Here is a 25,719-nt window from a genome sequence, read left to right on the forward strand (position 1 = left end):
CTATCTTGACAGCAGCGTGAGACACACAGATGAAAGCAGAGGCTGGGGCATTTACCAGTGTGGAAATCTGCAGAGACCCTGGAATGGTGCCCTGCGTACAGCGTATTTCCGTGCGCAATCATGGCAGAGCCATCAGGATGTTACAATCTGAAACCATCAAATAAAGATGGGGGGTGTTAAAGTATTGGTGTCAGCAGCGGGCATGACAGAAAGTATCAAGCACAAGGTTTGCAGGTGCTTATTGTTGCCTTCCTTCAACTTTTACTATATACATGACTGTCTCTGTGCTTTTCAGTCATGCATTTATATCAGCAGGCAGAGGCGGTACCATAAAACTGGCATCACTGGATACAGCTGAGAGTGGTGTTGCAGGGCAGTAGAAGTAAATAGTAGTTTATCCCCTGGCTCAGTCAGCCACAGGTATTCCAGCAGATGCATACTGACCCCACTGTCCATCTATAGGGGTCACATTCCAAGCGGGGAATCTTTTGCGTGCTCCTGTGTTTTATACCTGACATTCCCCTAATGTCAGCACAGGGCTGCAGCGTTGGAATCTGTTCAGCTTCTATGTTTAGTGTCGGCGAGTGTGAGGCTGATGGGAGGTATCGTCTTACCCTGTGTGTACAGGACGAGGAGGCAGCGAGGTATATTTATCCTTTTACTGCAGAGTCCAGTGTTGGTGATCCCCACTCCAAAGAATCAATATAACCTAGTAACGCTTTCTGTGGGTGAAACATTGGTCTAAAGATTGGTGACTGACAGACTATGCCAGTCACTTAGGGTGGGTACACATTAAAACGATATCTGCACAATTTGCCGTATGGGAAGGACTAATTGTGCATATCGTCAAGTGTATGCACTATTGCGCACTACCGTGGATGTCGTGCAGCACGGTCAAACAAACAATATCGTATGCGGCGCTGTGCATATTAATGAAGGATGGAACGACCTATTATTCAGTCTTCCATTAAATAGTCTAGTGTGTTCCAGCAATCTGCGATGGACCGGGGGCAGAGGGAAATCATCCTGTCCATGGGCACGTTTGCTGGACATTCTGTGTACCCCCCTTACAGTGATCACTAGTATTGGCGTTGTAATTACTCAGGCAGAACCTTTAGCAATAACTGGCTTTGCCTCTTAGGAAATATCCCCCTAGGCCACATTACAGACGCTGTTATTCTGTAATTGATCCTTACAACCAAAACCAAGTTGTTAGTTGGCGGCTGTTCTACAACACATGCAGAAGAATAAGGGCCCAAACTACATCCATTATTCCATGACCAGGACATGGTCTATTAATCGTCAGGGAGCATGTGAGAGTGCAGTGATGATGTGCTGCAGGTGTGAGATACTGTGACCACCAAACGCTACTCCCACAACACGCTGTATGTGATGGTTATGGCGTCATGTATTCTTCTATTTCAGCCATCTTGGGGATGTACACGCTGATGAGTAATAAACAGTATTATGACGCCATTACTTCTGGAATTATCAGCAACAAGGAAGGAATCAACAGTAAGTACGGAGCGAGTCTCTGATTAGTAATACACATTCATGTCATGTGTTATTCTGAAGAGCCTCTTACAGAGGAGTGATTGGGGCTGATGGAGCCCAGAGCACATTAAAATAAATAAAAAATGGTGCCACTTACACAGGTCAGCCAGGTTGTAAGAACGCTTATATGGGCACTTATACGCTATACCAGAAGTTCTCAAACCCTGTCCTCAGGACCCCACACACGTCACATTTTCCAGTCACCCAGCAGCTGTATTGGATTTTCTAGATGCTTGGAACTGCTCTTTGTTTGAAAGTCTATGTGAAAAACTCAAACTAAAGATTTAAAATTAAAATGTAAGTACCATACTATAGAAAAGCGGCATCAGCTTTGGCCCTGTCACCAGGTGACCCATCAATTCAAATGCCCGGAGCAGCCATCGCAGAATTCACTCTCTGCTGGATAGGTCGGTGCCTCCACCTCTTGTCCAAGCGGCAGTATTAGGAGCTACTTGTGTGTACCAGTATGTCTCTATACAGAGGGCTGGTACATGTATGTGGGGTGTGGATTGAAAGATCTACAGTAACATTTGGTGGCCCTCCAGATGCTATGGAACTACACATCCCAGCATGCCTTGCCACCGTTTTGATATAACAGCATGCTAAAACTGTGGCCTGGGATCTGTAGTTCCATAGCATCTGGAGGGCCAAGGTTGAAGACTACTGATCTAGACATTAAGGTAGACAGTGTTGGCTAACCTTGACACTCCAGCTGTTGTGGAACTACATAACCCAGCATGCACTGCTACAGTTTTGCTATTAGGCCATGCTAAAACTGTGACAGGGCATGCAGGGATATATAGTTCCACAACAGCTGGCGGGTCAAGGTTAGCCAACACTGAGGTAGACGATGTCTAGATTAGTGGTCTTCAACCTTGGCCCTCCAGCTGCTATGGAACTACAGATCCCAGGATGCCCTGCCACAGTTTTAGCATGCTGTTATATCAAAACAGGGGCAAGGCATGCTGGGATGTGTAGTTCCACAGCAGCTGGAGGGCCAAAGTTGAAGACCCATGGTCCAGATAGACACCAAATGTTACTGTAGATCTTTCAATCCACCCCCACATACACGTACACGTACACAGCCCTCTGTATAGAGAGCAGTGTTTCCCAACCTCGGTCCTCAAGGCACACTAATAGTCCAGGTTTTGAGGATAGCCATACTTGAGCACAGATGTCTTGGTTAAATCAAAATAACTGAGGTACTAATTAAGACACCTGTACTCAAGTATGGCTATCCTCAAAACCTGGACTGTTATGGAGCATACGCACGGTCAGATTTGTTAGATCTGTCAGATGAATGATTTTTCCCAAAGATTTGAACGATTTCTGACTGCATTAAAATGAATGGAATCGTCCAAGTCTGACTGCAAACACATCAGATATAGTTATCTGACCATCGGGATCACTCATCGTTCATCTGACCGATATATGTCAGATTTTCCTTCAGATATGAACGATTGAATGATTTTTAAAATTGTTATCGTTCAGATCTGAAGAAAAATCTGACCGCGTGTGTATGTATAGTGTGCCTTGAGGACCGAGGTTGGGAAACACTGCTCTATACAGAGGGCTGGGTACGTGTGTGGGGTGTGGATTGAAAGATCCACAGTAAAAAAAAAAAGGTAGACATTGTCTAGACAGACACCAAATGGTCAACAGGGTCAAAAGGTCGACATGAAAAAGGTAGAAAAAATAAATAAATATATATATTTTTTTTTTTTGGTTTTGTTTTCTTACCCTAATCTTCACCCTAAGCATCAGGGTAGGTGCCTGATCCTAGAAAAAAAAAAAAAAATGTCAACCGTTATTGTGTCTACCTTAGACTTTCATGTTGACCTTTTAACCATGTTGACCTATTGTCTAATATATGTTGTCCATCTAGACATTGTCTACCTTTTTACTGTAGATCTTTAGACCGGATGCCTGTATGCCACCATACAGAGAGGGGTGTAAGTGTGCGCCAGTATGCCACTATAGATATACTGGCACACGTTACCCAGCCCTGTCTCTATGCAGAGGGCTGGGTACGTGTGTGTGTGTCAGTATGCCTCTATACAGAGACTGGGTCTCTTAGAGACCAGGGCAGCCCTGGCCAACCTGTGGCTCTCCAGCTGTTGTGAAACTACAATTCTCAGTATACCTTTCCATCGATCAGCTAGCAACAGCTGGAGAGCCAGGGTTTGGCCAGGTCTGCACCAGGGTATGTATGTATTGGGAGGTGATCGCGCAGGAAGCCTTAGGTTTTGTGGGGCTCTAGGCAGAATGTTAAAATGGGGCCCCTATACCTCATCCAGTGCAAATTCCCCAACTGTCCACCACTCCCTGGCATCATGCCTCACCCACTATACAGTCACTCTCTGACCCCATAGCTCACCCAATACTATTTCCTGGTACCATACCTCACCCAGGGCCGGCAATTGAACAGGGGAGCGCACCCCTCCCGATTTTCAGCGGGATAGTCCCGTTTTTCGGGCACTGCCCCGCTGGTGGTCGGGAGGTTGGGTACCCTCACCGCTGCAGGCCCCGGAGAAGAGGAATGGATGCCGCGTGCATCAATTCAGTGCAGTGAGAGCTACTGAGGGCGTGTTGAGCTCGCCCCCAGCCTGACGTTAAATGGGAGGCATGCCGAACGGGCACACCCCCAATTAGTGTCACTTGGGTGCAGTGTGTGGCCTAATTACCATAGGTCACTCCCCCTAAGGGACAATGCAGTCCACGCGTGGGGAAAGCTGAAGACAGGCTGATACAGATGGGACGCTGCCATAAGGACAGTGTGCATGTTGTCATTATAAAATTGGCCAGGGCGTGGCACCCTTCTGATACAGCCTAGGGTGAACACTATATTTAAATATTGCTGCTTTATATTTTGAGTTTAATCCCGCCAAAATGCTTCAGCAAATCCAAAATATACCCCTCACCCACTGAAGAACCCCCTCACCCACCACCACTTCCTGCCATCATCCTTCACCCACAAAAAACCTTTCCAAAATCTGACATAAAAAACAAAGGGATAAACCACCACAAAGTGTGTATAATATTTATTTATTACATTGTCCATCGTTTCTACAACATCCGTTGCTATTTATTAGTCTTCCTGCTGACTGTATTACACATAGACCGGTCTGTGACAGATGCCGCTCAGATATATATGGTGTAGGCCGTGCACGGACGAGCGCTGGAGAATGTAAGGAAACCCGCACCAGGTTACTGAAAATAAATGAATGGGGGGTAATCCTATAGCTATCCCTATATATTCCAATGTTACATTAAACTATAGGTGCTATACAGGTGCCACTCATTAGATTCCAAATAGTATGCTTTTATATACACAAAGGGAATCAATTTTGTTGTGGGTGCAATCAATCCCTCCTAAACGATTAAAAGACTTGAAAAGGCCGAATAATTTTAAAGCATATCTAATAAAGTTTTTAAAGTCACAATAATAATAATGCTATTTGTTAATTTTCATTCAAAAACTTGCACATCGTTACAATATGTCCTGAAATAGGACCTTTATCTGTATATTTTATATTTCGCTTCATAATATAAAATATAGAGTGAGAAGACAAAAAAAAAAAAGTGTGAAGACAATAAAGTCTGTTTAAAAACAAGGCCATGTGCCGTCTTTACTTGTGGATGTATAATATTATTTTACTGTGTGTGTTCATGCAAACTAAGTAATAGTGACTCTGTTAAACAATTCTAGATGTTATTCACTCAGTCTGTTCCTAACGGAGAGCCGTAGCTAAAGATAAGAGTTTATATTAATAAGTAGTCAAAATATACTGTATATTAATATACATGGTATCGGTTATACCGTCAGTTGGTAAGAACGGATACATATGTTGCCAACATCCCACATTTGAAGGTAAAGCTAGTTGTTATTTTTGGAAAAATGAATCTATTTATTGCGCAGCTTAAAGCGGCTCTATATTCCCAGATCTAATTCCTGGATGTGTCACATTATTACCAATTACCTAATCATTCTACCTAGATTTCAGTCTTCATATGCTGTAGTACATATGATGGCAGTATTTTATAGATCAGTGAAAGGCCATTTGCAGTTGCATGTATACAACACAACCTATATACATTTATCACATTTCTCTTAATTCCACTTTATCAAGGCTGGCAGCCGTGTGCTTGTCCATTGATGTGATAGATAGATATATATATAACATTTATGTTGTGGTTGTAAAGAGCGAGGAAATGCCATCCGTTATATATGACTAAAGTAATAAGACCTGTTGCATAAGAGACCACGGGGATATCAGAGAAACCGTGCCGGCGGTGGCACCTTAGTAATGCCGAGCCTGGCATCAGAGGCGCGCTGCACGAGGATGTGTGATACGGATATATTACATGTATGTGCCTCTGCTTCAGGTATATGGATTATGCTGCAACGACTCATTACTTCATACAAGCTGGAGTATAAGCAAAGCATAAAGTACTACTGAATTTATTAAACTGACATTATGGAGGGTCTAATTAATGCGCATATATTAATTACCATCTTATGTATAACAAGGCAATGCAAAAGGTAATACAATGCAACTACAAATCACCTTGCCCTGATCTATAAAATACTGCCATCATATGTACTACAGCAGTGTTGGCTAACCTTGACACTCCAGCTGTTGTGGAACTACATAACCCAGCATGCGCTGCGACAGTTTTGCTATTAGGGCATGCTAAAACTGTGGCAGGGCATGCTGGGATATATAGTTCCACAACAGCTGGAGTGTCAAGGTTAGCCAACACTACACTACAGCATATGAAGACTGAAATCTAGGTAGAATGATTAGGTAATTGGTAATAATGTGACACATCCAGGAATTAGATCTGGGAATATAGAGCCGCTTTAAGCTGCGCAATAAATAGAATAGATCATTTTTCCAAAAACAACAACTAGCTTTACCTTTAAATGTGGGATGTTGGCAACATATGTATCCGTTCTTACCAACTGATAGTATTGGTTATACCATGTATATTAATATATAACAGCTAAAGATAAGAGATTATTTATATTAATAAGCAGTCAAAATATACTCCGGCTCTCCGTTAGGAACAGACTGAGTTATTAACATCTAGAATTTTTGAACGGAGTCACTATTACTTGAAAAAACTGTGTTTTTGTTCATGCAAACTAAATAACAATGTAAAATAATATTATACATCCACAAATAAAGACAGCACACGGCCTTGTTCTTAGACTTTAGTCTTCTTATCACTCTATTTTTATACATTATCTGTATATTTTATATTTCGCTTCATAAAGGTCCTTTCTCAGGGCATATTGTAACGCTGCGCAAGCATTGAATACAAGTGAGCAACAAATAACATTGGCATATTGGTAACGATGCGCAAGTTTATGAATCAAAATGAGAAATAAATTGCATTATTATTGTGATTTGCAAAGCCCGAATAATTTTAAAGCATATCTAATAAAGTTTAAAAGTATTTTAATCCTTCAGGAGGGATTTAATTGCACCCGCAGCAGAATGGATTCCCTCGTATATAAAAGTGTGTAAGCACACCTGCATACTCACCAATCTGTCCATTGGCCAAGTGTGTACCTGGGATTTGGCAACCGTTATATTGCAAGTTCTCCTGGACAGTAGCAGTCTGTTCTAGAAGGGGTTCTAAAAATAGCCCAATAGTTAGTATAATAAGCGCACACACCTAAATAGAATATACTGTATATTATGATTGTACGAGTAATATTAGAGGTAAGTCTATCTAAATAGATTTGGAGGCTCCAGACAGACAGGCCCACTGCAGCCTGTACAGCCCCCGGAGGATTCTGCGGATGCTCTGGGCAGTGTTATAATTCCCAGCGCTAATGGCCTTGTCGTGACGTCATGCTCTCAGGGTCTGCATAGGGTGCAATAAAGTCCTGTTATGGTGCTACCTAAAAGGTTATATTTGTATGTAGTCAGCATCCGGGCACACACACACACAGTGCCGGCAGTCAGAATCCTGACCGCATTAGGTACTATGGGGTGGGTTAGGCTGTGGGGAGGGAGAAGGTTAAAAACAAACAAAAAACAAAACGTACTTCTATGCAGCAAGGGTTTCCAATATAAGCCCTAAATATGTATTGCTCTCCCCAAATCTTTATATCGTCTCCATGTTTGGATTTTCTCAATGTTGTAGCCGCCCCCCCTCCCTTCCCCCCATTTTCTGTATACTGTCGCCCCCCCCCCCTCTTATAATGTTTTGCCGCCATCAGTATTTTCTGTATATTGCCGCATTAGAATGTTTTTGTCTGAGCTACTGCCTTTATCACCCCTATTTCCCTTAATGTACCCCACACGTCTTCCCCCTTTTTGTTGACATTCCCTCCAACCCCCCAGAACCCCATTCAGTATGTTATGTAATTACCATGCCACCATCTGTGGTTAGCATTATGTGTCTGCAGAGTGCGTTAGTCATTGTTCTCCCATCCACGCCCCGCATTGTGCCACCCCAAGTTATTCTTACTTGCCACAGAAAGGCCGTCTTTTGCCTGCACTCTTTCCCTGCCCCCTCTATCAGGTAACGTAGCGCCATTATTGCAACATTTGCAAGACGCTGACAGGAGCCGGGTTCCAGCGCTGCCGTTTGCCTTATTCTTAAAAAAGGTGCAGATGTCCTCTCCCGATCCAGCAACAGCAAAGTTCTGCTGGGGGGGATCTGGCCCTGGACAGGGATGATGTGGGCCATGTAAAAGATTATATGGGCAGCTCTGACTCTGAAGAGAGACACACGCCCCATCGTTGTTACCCCACTGTCCTCTTGCTCATACGGACCCTTTAATGCACATGTACTATATGATTACTGCATTTCTGATGATATATTATTACTAAGACAGATCTTTGTATTTCACATGATACAAGATTATTCTATATTATATAGACATTGCAGTACTGAGACGCTGTATATCTCCTTATAGGTGTAGTAAAGCCAGACAAATACAAGCCGGTCCCCGATGAGCCACCAAATCCAACCAATGTGGAAGAAACTCTGCAAAAAATCAAGAGCAACGCAGGAGATCTGGATGAAGTTAATCTGAACAATATGAAGGTGAATGTGGGTTAGGGGAACACCTACCATCAGTGGCCTCTTTATTATTAGGTACCTCTTCCTAGTACTGGGTAGTGACGCTTTGCCCCAGAATAACCTGAAGTCTCTGTGGCATGGATAATACAAGGGTCTGGGCACATTCCTTAGACCAGGGGTCTTCAACCTTTAAAACAATGTGAGCCACATTAACAAAATGAAATGAAGCCCGAGGGCCACTAAGCTATAATGCGGTATTTGGACTCTGCCCCCTCCTACAATCTTAATTATGTCCCAGAACGGCGCCACTCCCTCCAACAATTATACCCCATAACTGTCCCTCCATTAATTGTGCGAGAGATATGAGAGTGAGCGCGAGCGATGTGAGCACGAGCGATGTGAGCGATGAGAGCGCGAGCGATGAGAGCACGAGCGATACGAGCGATGAGAGCGCGAGCGATGAGAGCACGAGCGATGTGAGCGATGAGAGCGCGAGCGATGAGAGCACGAGCGATACGAGCGATGAGAGCGCGAGCGATGAGAGCACGAGCGATACGAGCGATGAGAGCGCGAGCGATGAGAGCACGAGCGATACGAGCGATGAGAGCGCGAGCGATGAGAGCACGAGCGATACGAGCGATGAGAGCGCGAGCGATGAGAGCGCGAGCGATGTGAGCGCGAGCGATACGAGCGATGTGAGCGCGAGCGATACGAGCGAAGTGAGCGCGAGCGAAGTGAGCGCGAGCGAAGTGAGCGCGAGCGAAGTGAGCGCGAGCGATGTGAGCGCGAGCGATGTGAGCGCGAGCGATGTGAGCGCGAGCGATGTGAGCGCGAGCGATGTGAGCGCGAGCGATGTGAGCGCGAGCGATGTGAGCGCGAGCGAAAGCAATATGAGCGATGCGAGCGATGTGAGCGCGAACGATGTGAGCGATGCGAGCAATGTGAGCGCGAGCGATGTGAACGATGTGAGCGCGAGCGATATGAACAATGAGCGATGTGAGCAATGTGAGCGATGCGAGCGATACGAACAATGAGCGATGTAAGCAATGTGAGCGCGAGCGATATGAACAATGTGAGCGCGAGCGATATGAACGATGTGAACAATGTGAGCGCGAGCGATATGAGCGATGTGAGCGCGAGCGATGTGAGCGCGAGCGATGTGAGCAATGAGCGATGTGAGCAATGTGAGCGCGAGCGATGTGAGCAGCGAGCGATGTGAGCAATGAGCGATGTGAGCGCGAGCGATGTGAGCGCGAGCGATGTGAGCGCGAGCGATGTGAGCGCGAGCGATGTGAGCAGCGAGCGATGTGAGCAGCGAGCGATGTGAGCAGCGAGCGATGTGAGCAGCGAGCGATGTGAGCGCGAGCGAAAGCAATATGAGCGATGCGAGCGATGTGAGCGCGAACGATGTGAGCGATGCGAGCAATGTGAGCGCGAGCGATGTGAACGATGCGAGCGATGTGAACGATGTGAGCGCGAGCGATATGAACAATGAGCGATGTGAGCAATGTGAGCGATGCGAGCGATACGAACAATGAGCGATGTAAGCAATGTGAGCGCAAGCGATATGAACAATGTGAGCGCGAGCGATATGAACGATGTGAACAATGTGAGCGCGAGCGATATGAGCGATGTGAGCAATGTGAGCGCGAGCGATATGAACAATGTGAGCGCGAGCGATATGAGCGATGTGAACAATGTGAGCGCGAGCGCTGTGAACAATGTGAGCGCGAGCGATATGAACAATGTGAGCGCGAGCGATACGAACAATGTGAGAGATGTGAGCGCGAGCGATACGAACAATGAGCGATGTGAGCGCGAGCGATATGAGCGATGTGAACAATGTGAGCGCGAGCGCTGTGAACAATGTGAGCGCGAGCGATATGAACAATGTGAGCGCGAGCGATACGAACAATGTGAGAGATGTGAGCGCGAGCGATACGAACAATGAGCGATGTGAGCGCGAGCGATGTGAACAATGTGAGCGATGTGAGCGCGAGCGATACGAACAATGAGCGATGTGAGCGCGAACGATATGAGCGATGTGAACAATGTGAGCGCGAACGATATGAGCGATGTGAACAATGTGAGCGCGAACGATATGAGCGATGTGAACAATGTGAGCGCGAACGATATGAGCGATGTGAACAATGTGAGCGCGAACGATATGAGCGATGTGAACAATGTGAGCGCGAACGATATGAGCGATGTGAACAATGTGAGCGCGAACGATATGAGCGATGTGAACAATGTGAGCGCGAACGATATGAGCGATGTGAACAATGTGAGCGCGAACGATATGAGCGATGTGAACAATGTGAGCGCGAACGATATGAGCGATGTGAACAATGTGAGCGCGAACGATATGAGCGATGTGAACAATGTGAGCGCGAACGATGTGAACAATGTGAGCGCGAGCGATGTGAACAATGTGAGCGCGAGCGATATGAACAATGTGAGCGCGAGCGATGTGAACAATGTGAGAGATGTGAGCGCGAGCGATACGAACAATGAGCGATGTGAGCGCGAGCGATGTGAGCGCGAGCGATGTGAACGATGTGAGCGCGAGCGATGTGAACGATGTGAGCGCGAGCGCGAGCGATATGAGCGATGTGAGCGCGAGCGATGTGAGCGCGAGCGATGTGAGCGCGAGCGATGTGAGCGATGTGAACAATGTGAGCGCGAACGATATGAGCGATGTGAACAATGTGAGCGCGAACGATATGAGCGATGTGAACAATGTGAGCGCGAACGATGTGAACAATGTGAGCGCGAACGATGTGAACAATGTGAGCGCGAGCGATGTGAACAATGTGAGCGCGAGCGATGTGAACAATGTGAGAGATGTGAGCGCGAGCGATACGAACAATGAGCGATGTGAGCGCGAGCGATGTGAGCGCGAGCGATGTGAACGATGTGAGCGCGAGCGATGTGAACGATGTGAGCGCGAGCGATGTGAACGATGTGAGCGCGAGCGATGTGAGCGCGAGCGATGTGAGCGCGAGCGATGTGAGCGCGAGCGATGTGAGCGCGAGCGATGTGAGCGCGAGCGATGTGAGCGATGTGAGCGCGAGCGATATGAACAATGAGCGATGTGAGCGCGAGCGATGTGAGCGCGAGCGATGCGAGCGATATGAACAATGTGAGCGCGAGCGATATGAACAATGAGCGATGTGAGCGCGAGCGATATGAACAATGAGCGATGTGAGCATGAGCGATGTGAGCGCGAGCGATATGAGCGATATGAACAATGTGAGCGATAGCGATATGAGCGATATGAACAATGTGAGCGCGAGCGATATGAGCGATGTGAACAATGTGAGCGCGAGCGATGTGAGCGCGAACGATATGAGCGATGTGAGCGCGAGCGATATGAGCGATGTGAGCGCGAGCGATATGAGCGATGTGAGCGCGAGCGATATGAGCGATGTGAGCGCGAGCGATACGAGCGATGTGAGCGATGTGAGCGATGTGAACGCGAGCGATGTGAACGCGAGCGATGTGAACGCGAGCGATATGAGCGATGTGAGCGAGAGTGATAGCAATATGAGCGATGTGAGCGCGAGCGATATGAACAATGCGAGCGATGCGAACGATGTGAGCGCGAACGATGAGCGATGCGAGCGATACAAACGATGTGAGCGCGAGCGATACGAACGATGTGAGCGATGTGAGCGCGAGCGATACGAGCGATGTGAACGCGAGCGATATGAACAATGAGCGATGTGAGCGCGAGCGATGTGAGCGATATGAGCGATGTGAGCGCGAGCGATGTGAGCGATATGAGCGATGCGAGCGCGAGCGATAGCAATATGAGCGATGCGAGCGATATGAGTGATGTGAACAATGTGAGCGCGAGCGATACGAATAATGAGCGATGCAAGCGATGTGAGCGATGTGAACGCGAGCGATGTGAACGATGTGAGCGAGAGCGATAGCAATATGAGCGATGTGAACGTGAGCGATGTGAGCGCGAGCGATAAGAACGATGTGAGCGCGAGCGATACGAACGATATGAGCGATGTTAGCGCGAGCGATATGAGCGATGTGAGCGCGAGCGATGTGAGCGATATGAGCGATGCGAGCGCGAGCGATGCGAGCGCGAGCGATGCGAGCGATAGCAATATGAGCGATGCGAGCGATATGAGCGATGTGAACGATGTGAGCGCGAGCGATACGAACGATGTGAGCGCGAGCGATACGAACGATATGAGCGATGTGAGCGCGAGCGATGCGAGCGATATGAGCGCGAGCGATAGCAATATGAGCGATGCGAGCGATGTGAACAATGTGAGCGCGAGCGATACGAATAATGAGCGATGCAAGCGATGTGAGCGCGAGCGATACGAACGATGTGAGCGCGAGCGATACGAACGATATGAGCGCGAGCGATACGAACGATATGAGCGATGTTAGCGCGAGCGATATGAGCGATGTGAACGCGAGCAATGTGAGCGCGAGCGATATGAGCGATGTGAGCGCGAGCGATAAGAGCGATGTGAGCGCGAGCGATAAGAGCGATGTGAGCGCGAGCGATAAGAGCGATGTGAGCGCGAGCGATACGAACGATGTGAGCGCGAGCAATACGAACGATATGAGCGATGTTAGCGCGAGCGATATGAGCGATGTGAACGCGAGCGATGTGAACGATGTGAGCGAGAGCGATAGCAATATGAGCGATGTGAACGTGAGCGATGTGAGCGCGAGCGATAAGAGCGATGTGAGCGCGAGCGATACGAACGATGTGAGCGCGAGCGATACGAACGATATGAGCGATGTTAGCGCGAGCGATACGAGCGATGTGAACGCGAGCGATGTGAACGATGTGAACGTGAGCGATGCGAGCGATGTGAACGATGTGAGCGCGAGCGATGTGAGCGCGAGCGATGTGAGCGTGAACGATGTGAGCGTGAACGATGTGAGCGCGAGCGATGTGAACGATGTGAGCGCGAGCGATGTGAACGATGTGAGCGCGAGCGATACGAACGATGTGAGCGCGAGCGATACGAACGATGTGAGCGCGAGCGATACGAACGATGTGAGCGCGAGCGATACGAACGATGTGAGCGCGAGCGATACGAACGATGTGAGCAATGTGAGCGCAAGCGATGTGAGCGCGAGCGATGTGAACGCGAGCGATAGGAGCGATGTGAACGCGAGCGATGTGAACGCGAGCGATATGAACGATGTGAGCGCGAGCGATATGAACTATGTGAACAATGTGAGCGATATGAGCGCGAGCGATATGAACAATGAGCGATGTGAGCACGAGCGATGTGAACGATGTGAGCGCGAGAGATATGAGCAATGTGAGCGCGAGCGATATAAACAGTCACACAGATACAGCCATGCATACACCTACATAAACACACACACACAAATATTCACACACATACAAACCTACAGCCACACATACATAAAATCACACGCTAATACAGTTACACATACATAGCCGCGCACATACAAACACACAGCCACGCATACATTAAGTCGCACTTAAAAACATACAGTCATACAGGTTGAGTCTCCCATATCCAAAATGCTTGGGACCAGGGGTATTTTGGATAACTGAATATTCCGTATTTTGGAATAATTGCATACCATAATGAAATATCTTGGGAATTGGACCCAAATAAATGCATTCTGTGTGTATATATGTTATATACACCTTATACACACAGTCTGCAGGTAATTTTATACAATAGGTTTAATAATTTGTGCCTTAGACAAAGTTTGTGTACATTGAAGCATCAAAAATCCAAAGGTTTCATTATCTCAGTCATGGCAAAAAAAAATCTGTTTAGGAATATTCCATATTTCGGAATATTTGAATATGGGAGACTCAACCTGTACATACAAACATACAGCCATACACACAGCTACACACTCACATACAGCCACACATACAACCACACATCCATAAAGTCACACCTAAACATCTATAGACAAACTCAAAGCCATACATACAGCAGCACATACATAAAATCACACGCTAAATACACAGTCACAGTCATATATACACAAACCTACAGCCGCACAGTATATAAACAGTCACATAAATACAGCCGCACACAATCACACGCTTATACACATAGTCGCTTACAAAAAATAGTCACATACATGCACATACGCTTATACACAAATACACTCACTTATATAAACAGTCACACATACATGAAATCACAAGCACATAGTCACACACAGTCACTTAAATAAACATATAGACACACACAAACATACAGTCATACAATCACACACTAGTGCATGTAATCAAACATATATAGTCACACTTAGACTATGTTATATAACACATACAGGCACTTAAAAAATACTGCTACACATACATACCACACATGTATACATACACACAGCCGCACACATACAGCCATGGCTAATATACATATATACGCATACATACACCCACACCAAATCACACGCTAATACACAGACTGATACAAACCTACAAAAGTCACACGATAATACCATAGTCACACACAAATAGTCACTTATATAAACATATATAGTCACATGCATACACAGCCGCATACAAACCTACAACTACACAAACATATATACAGCCACGCATATTATACATATACGCATACATACAGCCGCACATAATCACACGCTAAGTCACACTTATATACATAGTCGAAACACATACACAAAAGCACACGCCAATAGTCTCACAGCCAGATACATACAAACATATACAAAAATACATCCACACACAAAATCACACACTAATACACAGTCACACATAAATACAGTCACTTATAGAAATAGTCACACATACAAATAAAATCACATGCTAATACACATACGTAGTCACACACATTCATATATAAACAGTCACATACATAAAATCACACGCTACTACAGTCACATTTAAAATCACATGCCAATACACACAAATAGTCACACTTATATAACATTCATATTCACACATACATAAACACAGCCACATACATATAATCACACGCTAATAGTCATACACATACATAGCCATCCATATTACATACTGCCTTATACATAGTCACACGCTAATATAAAATCACACACAAGTAGTCACACTTATATAACATACGTAGTCACAAAATCACACGTTAATACACAAAGCCATGCATACATAAAATGTAATAGTCTCACACATGCATAAATCAGTTACTTACATAAACATATAGTCACATACATACAGCCACACATACATAAAATCACACGCTAATACAAATACATACTCAAATATAAACATAGTCAGTCACACATGTAAAATTACATGCGAATACACAGTCACTTCTATAAAAGTACAGACACATACATAAAATCACGCCTATACAGTCACACATAGCTGCGCACATACATACAGCCGCGCACACAAAATCACATGCTAATACACATACATAGCCAAGCACAACACACAGCCATACATAGGTCACGATTATACACATACATGAATAGTCAAAATTATTTAAAAAAAACTTTACATAGTCACACACATACAGCCACAATTTTATAAACATACAGTGCATCTGGAAAGTATTCACAGCGCTTCACTTTTTCCACACTTTATGTTACAGCCTTATTCCAAAATGGAATAAATTAATTTTTGTCCTCAAAATTCTACACACAATACCCCATAATGACAACGTGTAAAAAGTTTGAGATGTTTGCAAATTTTATAAAAAAAATAAAAAAAAAATTAGATCCGAAATCACATATACATAACTATTCACAGCCTTTGCCACAAAGCTCAAAATTGAGCTCAGTTGCATCCTGTTTCCACTGATCTTTGAGATGTTCCTACAGCTTAATTGGAGTCCACCTGTTGTAAATTCAGTTGACTGGACAGGATTTTGAAAGGCATACACCTTTCAGCATGAAGTCCAAGGAATTGTCTGTAGACCTCCTAGACAGGATTGTCTCGAGGCACAAATCTGGGGAAGGGTACAGAAAAATATCTTCTGCTTTGAAGGTCCCAATGAGCATAGTGGCCTCCATCATCCGTAAATGGAAGAAGTTCGGAACCACCAGAACTCTTCCTAGAGTTGGCTGGCCGTCTAAACTGAGCGATCGGGGGAGAAGGGCCCTAGTCAGAGAGGTGACAAAGAACCCGATGGTCACGCTGTCAGAGCTGTAGCATTCCTCTGTGGAGAGAGGAGAACCTTCCAGGAGGACAACAATCTCTGCAGCAATCAGGCCTGTATGGTAGAGTGGCCAAACGGAAGACACTCTTTAGTAAAAAAAAGGCACATGGCAGACCATGCGAAACAAAATTCTCTGGTCTGATGAGACAAAGATTGAACTCTTTGGCGTGAATGCCAGGCGTTATGTTTGGAGAAAACAGGCACCGATCACTAGGCCAATACCATCCCTACAGTGAAGCATGCTGGTGGCAGCATCATGCTGTGAGGATGTTTTTCAGCGGCAGGAACTGGGAGACTAGTCAGGATAGAGGGAAAGATGAATGCAGCAATGTACAGAGACATCCTGGATGAAAACCTGCTCCAGAGCGCTCTTGACCTCAGACTGGGGCGACGGTTCATCTTTCAGCAGGACAACGACCCTAAGCACACAGCCAAGATATGAAAGGAGTGGCTTCAGGACAACTCTGACTGTCCTTGAGTGGCTCAGCCAGAGCCCAGACTTGAATCAGATTATACATCTCTGGAGAGATCTGAAAATGGCTGTGCCCAGACGCTTCCCATCCAACCTGATGGAGCTCGAGAGGTGCTGCAAAGAGGAATGGGCAAAACTGCCCAAAGATAGGTGTGCCAGCTTGTGGCATCATATTCAGAGAGACTTGAGGCTGTAATTGCTGCCAAAGGTGCATCAAAAGTATTGAGCAAAGGCTGTGACTATTTATGTATATGTGATTTTTAGGTTTTTTTTTTTTTTATTAAAATTTGCAAAAATCTCAAACACTTCACACGTTGTCATTATGGGGTATTGTGTGCAGAATTTTGGAGGACAAAAATTCATTTATTCCATTTTGGAATAAGGCTGTAACATTACAAAATCGCTGTGAATACTTCCCGGATGCACTGTACATAGTCACACACACACATACAGCCACAGTTTCTACTTCAGGGTCCATAGGGGGTCCACAGGGTTGACCTTGGGGTATAGGTTGGGAACCAAATCCGGGCACCACGCAGTTAAAGCTTTTAGCTCCCAGGATGCACTGGGTCCACTCTCCCTATAACCCCACCCCCAAGCCAGAGGCACCTCAGTTTAAGTTGGTGCCCGGCCGGAGTCGGGTCACCGTTAGCGCAGGGGGAGCTGATTAGCAGCCCCTAAGCTTATTTTATTTTTTTAGGGACAAAGTTTTTTCATAGACTTTGGACTCTTCAGAGCGGCAGCGTCGGACTGTCCATAGGACGTCTAAGCTGCCGCTCCGTCACCCCGCTGGCGCTGAGACGCCAGTACAGATCTGGGGATCTCAGCGGGACCCCAGAGTCTGTACTAGCCGGACTCTGCGGGCGCCCAGGACTGCTGCCGGATCCACGGGGAGCAGGTAAGGTCGCGGATCACCGCTTGCGGTGATCCGCGCATTTCAAATGCAGTCCTGTGCCTCCGGTCTCAGGGGACAGACCGGAGGCGCCGGCAGTGGCGGCGGGCCCCCCATACCCCGTGTGTCCACTAGACCACCAGGGACTTAACGATCGGTGCAGGGAGCCGGCGTCCCGGGGGTTAATAGCCGGCCAGGGGAGGCAGCCTTCCCTGTTACAGCGGCTCCTCCCCTCAGCTCAGCGCGCCTTTCAGTATGTATAGTCTGGCGTCGCTGAGCTGCTTCCTCCGCGGGCCACGCTTCCTCTGAGGTCTCCAGCGGCCATTTTATCTCTGTGGTGCAGCAGAAATCTCTCAGGATGGCAGTGAGTCCAGTCCCCCTGCGTACCTCACCATCAGGTCAGTGTACACAGCGCTGTAGCCTTCCCAGACACTGAATCTGGGCAGTTGAATGCAGTGTAATAGTGCAGTATATTATATGACATGTTTATGTATATATGTATATATCTGCATTGTATGTGACTTATGCTAGTGCTGACTGTACTTTATTCTCTCACCTGTCAGTGTATATCTATCCCTTTTCTTTATCTGCCCTAATACAGCTGTACTTAGGGTGGTTCTGAGACCTCACATTTATATACTTGTTAATATTTGTGTGGTTTGTCACATACTGTTGCGTGCTGCACGTTGCCATATTTTAGATGGAACTGTGTGTTGCATACGCTGAAAATGGGTCCCTGCAGCTATTTTTGGCATCAGTCAGGACCAGTATAGTGCTGCTTAATATTTCCGCCAAGATGGGTCAGATATGTCTGACCAGGAGATAGAGCGTTATACTGCACCCATTTTTACTATCCTGCAAGTCATGTGCTGCAGGTGTTAGTGCGGAGGATTTGACTCATAAAGGGTTCTGTATGTGGCGTCATCTGGTGCCGGCCTCTTTCACGACCCCCTTGGGCGGTTTGTTTTCTCGGGATCCTCTCAATTGCGGATCGCCGGGCGGGCCCCATTGTTGTACCTCACTTGGGGTTACTTCACCATACTGCCCTTTTCATCTCAGGGTATCTCGCAGCTTCTTGCACTCTTCCCCTGTGACACAGACTACCGCTCCCTGCAGGGGTTTTTTGCAGTATATGAATTCCCCCTGGTGCCACAATAGTCTGTCATTCCCCTTGCAGGGATTACCACAACAGCCACCCTGGGTGGATGTCGTTTTCTACGAAACGCTAATTGGCGTGGTTGACGCCCTGTGGTTACTTCCCAGTTGGCTCTGCCGTGAACTGGGTACTGTTCGGGGCTCTTTCCCTCTTACACGGGGGGAAGCCTATTTCAGGTATTATTATCCCTGCTTTAGGGCTGGTAGCAGGTCCATTCTGGTTAGAGTGAATGTTGACCTGCACCTGTATCATACACCCTCAGTATTGCGTGCCTTCGGGTTACCTGTTGCTGACTAGCGGGTGGATCGCATAGCGGGACTCTGGCTGTTGCCAGATAGGAGGTGTTACAACAGTGTTTGGCCTCCTGTCCCAAATTCCCTGAGGGCATCACGAGCCCCTCCTGGGGGGGATGGGCGTGTTACTCGTCTGATTACAGACGTTACTACGCCTCCCATTCCTGCGTGGTCGGATTCTTCGGATCCGTAGGTGGTAACTCTGCCTGAAATCAGTATACTTGCTTTCGGGAGTTGTTACCCATCCTACCATGGCTATAGCATGGTTGGTTAATACTATTGCATATTGGGTTGATGCATTTGTAACGTTTTTTCCCCTCCAACACGTCGGGGGTTCAAATGTATTTGGTCGCTCATGTAATATATGCAGTTGTCATAGGTGGACATGCCTATATTGGATACCAGTCTCCTAACTTTCAGAGTTCCGGCTGCGACTGTATCCTCCGTAATACCCTATGGCTGCGCTCTGAGAATGCAGAGGTGCAGATACCATCTTTAGGGTTGATATTGTTTGGTCCTGACCTTGACAAGATTGTAGTAACATTGGCAGTATTACTAACGACAAGTTTACCGCTTTCAGCTATGCACACTACAAGGCCTCAGACTAAGTCTGTTAAGTCTTTTTTGTCCTCTCGGTCAGCCTAAAGGTCTGTTTCTTCGTAGACTGTCGGCATCTACAAGGGCCGACATATCCAGTACCGAGCAGGCCTGGACTGCCAGCCGATCCTGCTTCTGAACCTACGGATATCTCTTCAGTCTGACGGGACAGGCCTACAACTGGGAGATACCGATTTTCTCAGTTCGCCCGGTATTAGTGTCAAGTTGCCGCGGCTACGTGGGTAGGAGGGTACGCCCTCTTTACAAGGGCCTTACAGATCCAGAAAGCTATGCAGTTGTTGCGGTAAGCGGAGCTAATTGGGCCATCCCCACTATCTCAGTGAGGGACTGGTTGTTCTGTTTTCTTTCTGGTGCGGTGGCTGAATGGTCCTCTTTGGCCTGTTCTCTGTCTCAATTCCCTGAACCAGTTCCTAAAGCTACCTGGGCTCAGGAGGAAATCCCTATGCTCCATCATACGATGTTTGGAACCTGGGGACTTTAGGGTATCACTGGATATACAGGACGCGTGCCTACGGGTACTTACAGAGACCTTTCCTCAGCATGGGCTGAGGTTTGCTGTATCACAGCAACACTTACAATTTTTCGGGCTCTGCCTGTTGGGACTGTCCTCAGCCCCACAGGGGTTTACCAGCGTTTTGGATTTTCTGACAGTTCTTCTGTTCAGTATATCCCAATGCTCCTGTACCTGGACGGCCTCCTGCTCTTAGCGGGATCACCGGGGTACTTTACGGCCAGGTCAGGATGACTGTGGCTTCTTCAGGGTGCAGACGTTTAATCAACGGGGAAAAAGTCCTCCCTGCATCCCTCTCTGGGTATTCTTCATCTAGGATCCCTGCTGGGTTCTCAGAATCTGAGAATTCTTCTGGCGTAAGACGGAATCTCCTCTCTTCCATTAGGAGTACATGGTTGTCTGCGCAGTCGACAGATGTCTTTACACTCTGGGATGCATGGTGGAATGGGCTCAGTTCCATTCCAGGCCTTTCCATAATTGGCTCATCTCCAGATGGAATGAGTTTTTTCTGTCGGATAACTGTTCAAACGATGATGCTCTCTCCGGAGGCAAGTCGGTCCCTGTCCGGGTGGCTATGGCCATCTCGTCCAGGGTTTTCTTTGCTAGGGACAGTGTCTGGACCGAATCCTTTTCAGTGCAGTTGGACGTCTGTCGATTCCACCCTGTCAATTAACTTACTCTGGCATAACTCTTGTTTCCCGGTGAACCTGAAAAGGTTCAGTCCGACAGGGTCAGGACAGTGGCTTCCTTTTTAGCAACACTGTTCGTTGGGTGGCAATGACAGGTATGTCACATATTCGGACATAGTCCGAGGGTCTCCTCCCGACCATCTCGGCAGCGTTCATTTCAGGAGCTCTCCATTGGGAAGCGGGAGTCCTCAGCCGTCACGACGTGCATCCCGGGGACTAGTCTCTTCCCCAAGAGAGGTTTCATCTCCTGGTGAGCAGGGGGGGCCCCCCTGAGGTGACCCTCATGGCCTTCTGACTTTATCACACTAGGGTGTTACAGTTCAGCTCTGGGGATTCTGAAGCAAACTTCAGCGACTCTTTGTCGGTGAAGTGGTCCTTCCACTTTGTGTACCTGTGTTCTCCGGTCTCCCTTCTTCCTCGAGGTCTTTGGAAGTGTTTTCAATCGAGACGGAGATGCTTTCCTGCTGGTGGCTCCTGCTTGCCCCAGATGTCAGGGGTACTTGGATCTTCGGAGTCTCTACATCGATACTCCATCCCTGATGCTTCACTGCCCGGACCTGTTGTCTCAGGGTCCTTGGTTTTGCCTTGGACCTGGGTCGTTTGTCTTTGACTGTGTCCTTACAGTGGTCTTACGGCTTCCCTGGCTTTGTCATCGTTGGAATGATTAGAGCACATGGATCAGCTTTTGCTGGGACCTACCACAAACTGTGGCAGCCATAAATCTTATGGTATTGTACCTGTCGATACAATCCTCCGGTGTCCAGGATTTCCAGATATTCTGGCATTCCTTCCGGCTGGCTTGGGTTTCACACTTGGCCTGGTCTTCCTGACAGTGCGGATCTCTACACTGTCAGTATGGTTAAGATATGGAATTGCTTCACTCTGGTATCCAGTTCATCCTTTGGAGTGTTTTCTTGATTATGCCTCCATTTGTCCTCCCTAGGGACTCCTTGGGAGTAAGTAGTGGTTCTTCGTTACCTCCGGGGACAGTCAATGGAACCGCTGGTTGTGATAGCCATTACATGGTCTATTGCTTAGGCTCTCTCTTTCTCTCAGGGTGTTTATATCAACCAGGAGAGTGTCTGAATTGGGAGCGTTCTCATGTAGCTCCCTCTTCTGGAGGGCATCATGTCAGGGTGGGAGTTGCTCTCGCCCTGTGTTTCTTCTTAGTGGTTTTCAGGTTCCATATTATTCTGGAACTTATGGTACGGCCATTCTGTCCCCAGTCCTCTCGGCTGGTGTGGCCTCATTGACTGTGGTCTGGCCTCTTTGGATTTATGTGATCCGTTCAGGTTCCTTACGGAAATCGGACTCCTTATTGGTGGTCTGAGATTTCTGGTTTTCACAGGAAAGGATGGCCGGCCTATAACCAAATGTTGACTTGGATGGCCTCGTAGGTCTTCCTCAGGGGCCTACCCATGGGTAGGCCTTCCTGTTGTTGATGCTTGTTTTTTCTCGGGCCATGTGACCCTCGTGTGCGGCTCGCTGTGGCACCTCGGCTGTTTTGCCTTACTAGGTGGCCACGTGGTCTTCTGTCCACACCTTTTTAAGGTTCTAGGCATTGGTTTCCTTTGCCTCTCAGGATGCTTCCTTTTTGGCGACGGATTCTCCTCTCAGCACAGGAGCGTCCCCACCCTTGGTTGAACTGCTTTGGGACATCCCCAAGGTCAACCCTGTGGACCCCCTATGGACCCTGAAGTAGAAAACAAGAGATATGGTAAGAACTTACCTTTGTTATCTCTGTTTCTACGAAGTCCATAGGGTCCACAGGGCGCCCGCCCTGACGCACCTGGCTTCATATGGGCTGTGTGGCTGGTCACCGGTTTTCCGTCTCCCATTTCGGTGAGTATGGTTATTGAGTGTTCCAGTTTTCTCTCTCTTTTTCTCTCCTCCTCCGGCTACTTACAAACTGAGGTGCCTCTGGCTTGGGGGTGGGGTTATAGGGAGAGTGGACCCAGTGCATCCTGGGAGCTAAAAGCTTTAACTGCGTGGTGCCCGGATTTGGTTCCCAACCTATACCCCAAGGTCAACCCTGTGGACCCTATGGACTTCGTAGAAACAGAGATAACAAAGGTAAGTTCTTACCATATCTCTTGTTTTTATGTATCTGTATGTGTGACTATATTTTCATATAACATACAACCACACATACATAGTCACATATATACAGCCACAAATACAGCTGCACAGCCACATACATACATAGTCCCACACAGTCACACTTATATGTATAGGCGTGTGACTATCTTATATATCTATATACATACTGTATGTGCAACTAAAGTATGTGTATTAGCGTGTGATTTTATGTGTGCGGCTGTGTGTATGCATGGCTGTGTGTTTATATATGACTGGATGGGCGTGTGATTATATGTGTGTGTGACTATGTATGTGTATTAGCGTGTGAAAATAAATATATCACACATACACTGATACATAAAGCCACATATACAAACATACAGCCGCACATATAAACATACATAGTCACACGCTTACAGTCACTCACATAGTCACTTACATAAACATATATAGCCACACACAAAAAAAAAAAAAAACACATACGCTTACACAGTCACACATAACATACTGTATATAGTCACACACATACAAAACGCACAGCCATAAAGTCACACTTAAACATCCATAGTCACATACATAAACATACAGCCGCACATATAGTCACACGCTAATATACATACAGTACACATATATACAGAGTCAGGTGCATAAATATTGGAACATTGACAGAATATTCATATTTTGGCCTCTATTCACCGCCACAATGGCACTGAAATGAAACAAACAAGATGAGCTTTAACTGCAGACTTTCAGATTTAATTTGAGGGTAATTACATCCAAATCAGGAGAACGGTGTAGGAATTACAACGGTTTCTATTTGTGCCTCCCACTTTTAAAGGGGTCAAAAGTAATGGGACAAACTAAACAATCCTAAATCTAACTTTCACTTGTTAATACTTTGTTGCAAATCCTTTGCAGACAATTACAGCCTGAAGTCTGGAACGCATAGACATCACCAGACGCTGGGTGTCATCCCTGGTGATGCTCTGCCAGGCCTCTACTGCAAATGTCTTCAGTTCCTGCTTGTTCTTGGGGCATTTTCCCTTCAGTTTTGTCTTCATCAAGTGAAATGCATGCTGAATCGGATTCAGGTCAGGGGCTTGACTTGGCCATTGCATAACATTCCTCTTTTTAGCCTTAAAAAAAAAAAAAACTCTTTGGTTGCTTTTGCAGTATGTTTCGGGTCATTATCCATCTGCACTGTGAAGCGCCGTCTATTGAGTTCAGAAACATTTGACTGAATATGAGCATATAATATTGCCCGAAACACTTCAGAATTCATTCTGCTGCTTTTGTCAGCAGTCACATCATCAATAAATACAAGGGAACCAGTTCCATTGGCAGCCATACATGCCCATGCCATGACACTACCACCACCATGCTTCACTGATGAGGTGGTATGTTTTGGATCATGCGCAGTTCCTTTCCTTCTCCATACTCTTCTCTTCCCATCACTCTGGTACAAGTTGATCTTTGTCTCATCTGTCAATAGGATGTTGTTCCAGAACTGTAATGGCTTTTTTTAGATGTTGTTTGGCAAACTCTAATCTGGTCTTCCTGTTTTTGTGGCTCACCAATGGTTTACATCTTGTGGTGAACCCTCTATATTCTCTCTTGTGAGGTCTTCTCTTGATTGTTGACTTTGACACATATACACCTACCTCCTGGAGAGTGTTCTTGATTTGGCCAACTGTTGTGAAGGGGTTTTTCTTCACCAGGAAAATAATTCTTCTGTCATCCACCACCGTTGTTTTCCATGGTCTTCCGGGTCTTTTGGTGTTGCTGAGCTCTCCGATGCATTATTTATTTTTAAGAATGTTCCAACCAGTTGATTTGGCCACACCTAATGTTTTTGCCATCTCTCTGATGGGTTTGTTTTGATTTTTCAGCCTAATGATGACTTGCTTTAGTGATAGTGACAGCTCTTTGGATCTCATATTGAAAGTCGACAGCAACTGATTCCAAATGCAAATGTCACACCTAGAATCAACTCCAGACCTTTTACCTGCTTAATTGATAATGAAATAACGAGGGAATAGCCCACACCTGTCCATGAAATAGCTTTTGAGATGACAGTCCCATTACTTTTGGCCCCTTAAAAAGTGGGAGGCACATATAGAAACCGTTGTAATTCCTATACCATTCACCTGATTTGGATGTAATTACCCTCAAATTAAATCTGAAAGTCTGCAATTAAAGCACATCTTGTTTGTTTCATTTCAGTGCCATTGTGGCGGTGAATAGAGGCCAAAATATAAAAATTCTGT

The 25,719-nt window shown here is 46.4% G+C and overlaps 1 protein-coding gene across 2 annotated transcripts in view; it reads left to right on the forward strand.

Annotated features, from left to right (window-relative positions):
* The window catches only part of TMOD4 (tropomodulin 4), a 48,942-nt gene that overhangs the window by 14,814 nt on the left and 8,409 nt on the right, over positions 1-25,719 (forward strand). For both annotated transcript variants that reach the window (XM_088467605.1, XM_088467606.1), the window contains exons 5-6: positions 1,426-1,515; positions 8,492-8,622. In XM_088467605.1, the coding sequence (XP_088323731.1) occupies positions 1,426-1,515; positions 8,492-8,622 (221 nt within the window). The remainder of the gene's footprint in view (positions 1-1,425; positions 1,516-8,491; positions 8,623-25,719) is intronic.

Source organism: Taudactylus pleione, unplaced genomic scaffold, assembly GCF_031769625.1.
Source record: "Taudactylus pleione unplaced genomic scaffold, aTauple2 ptg000073l, whole genome shotgun sequence".
Lineage (NCBI taxonomy): Eukaryota > Metazoa > Chordata > Amphibia > Anura > Myobatrachidae > Taudactylus > Taudactylus pleione.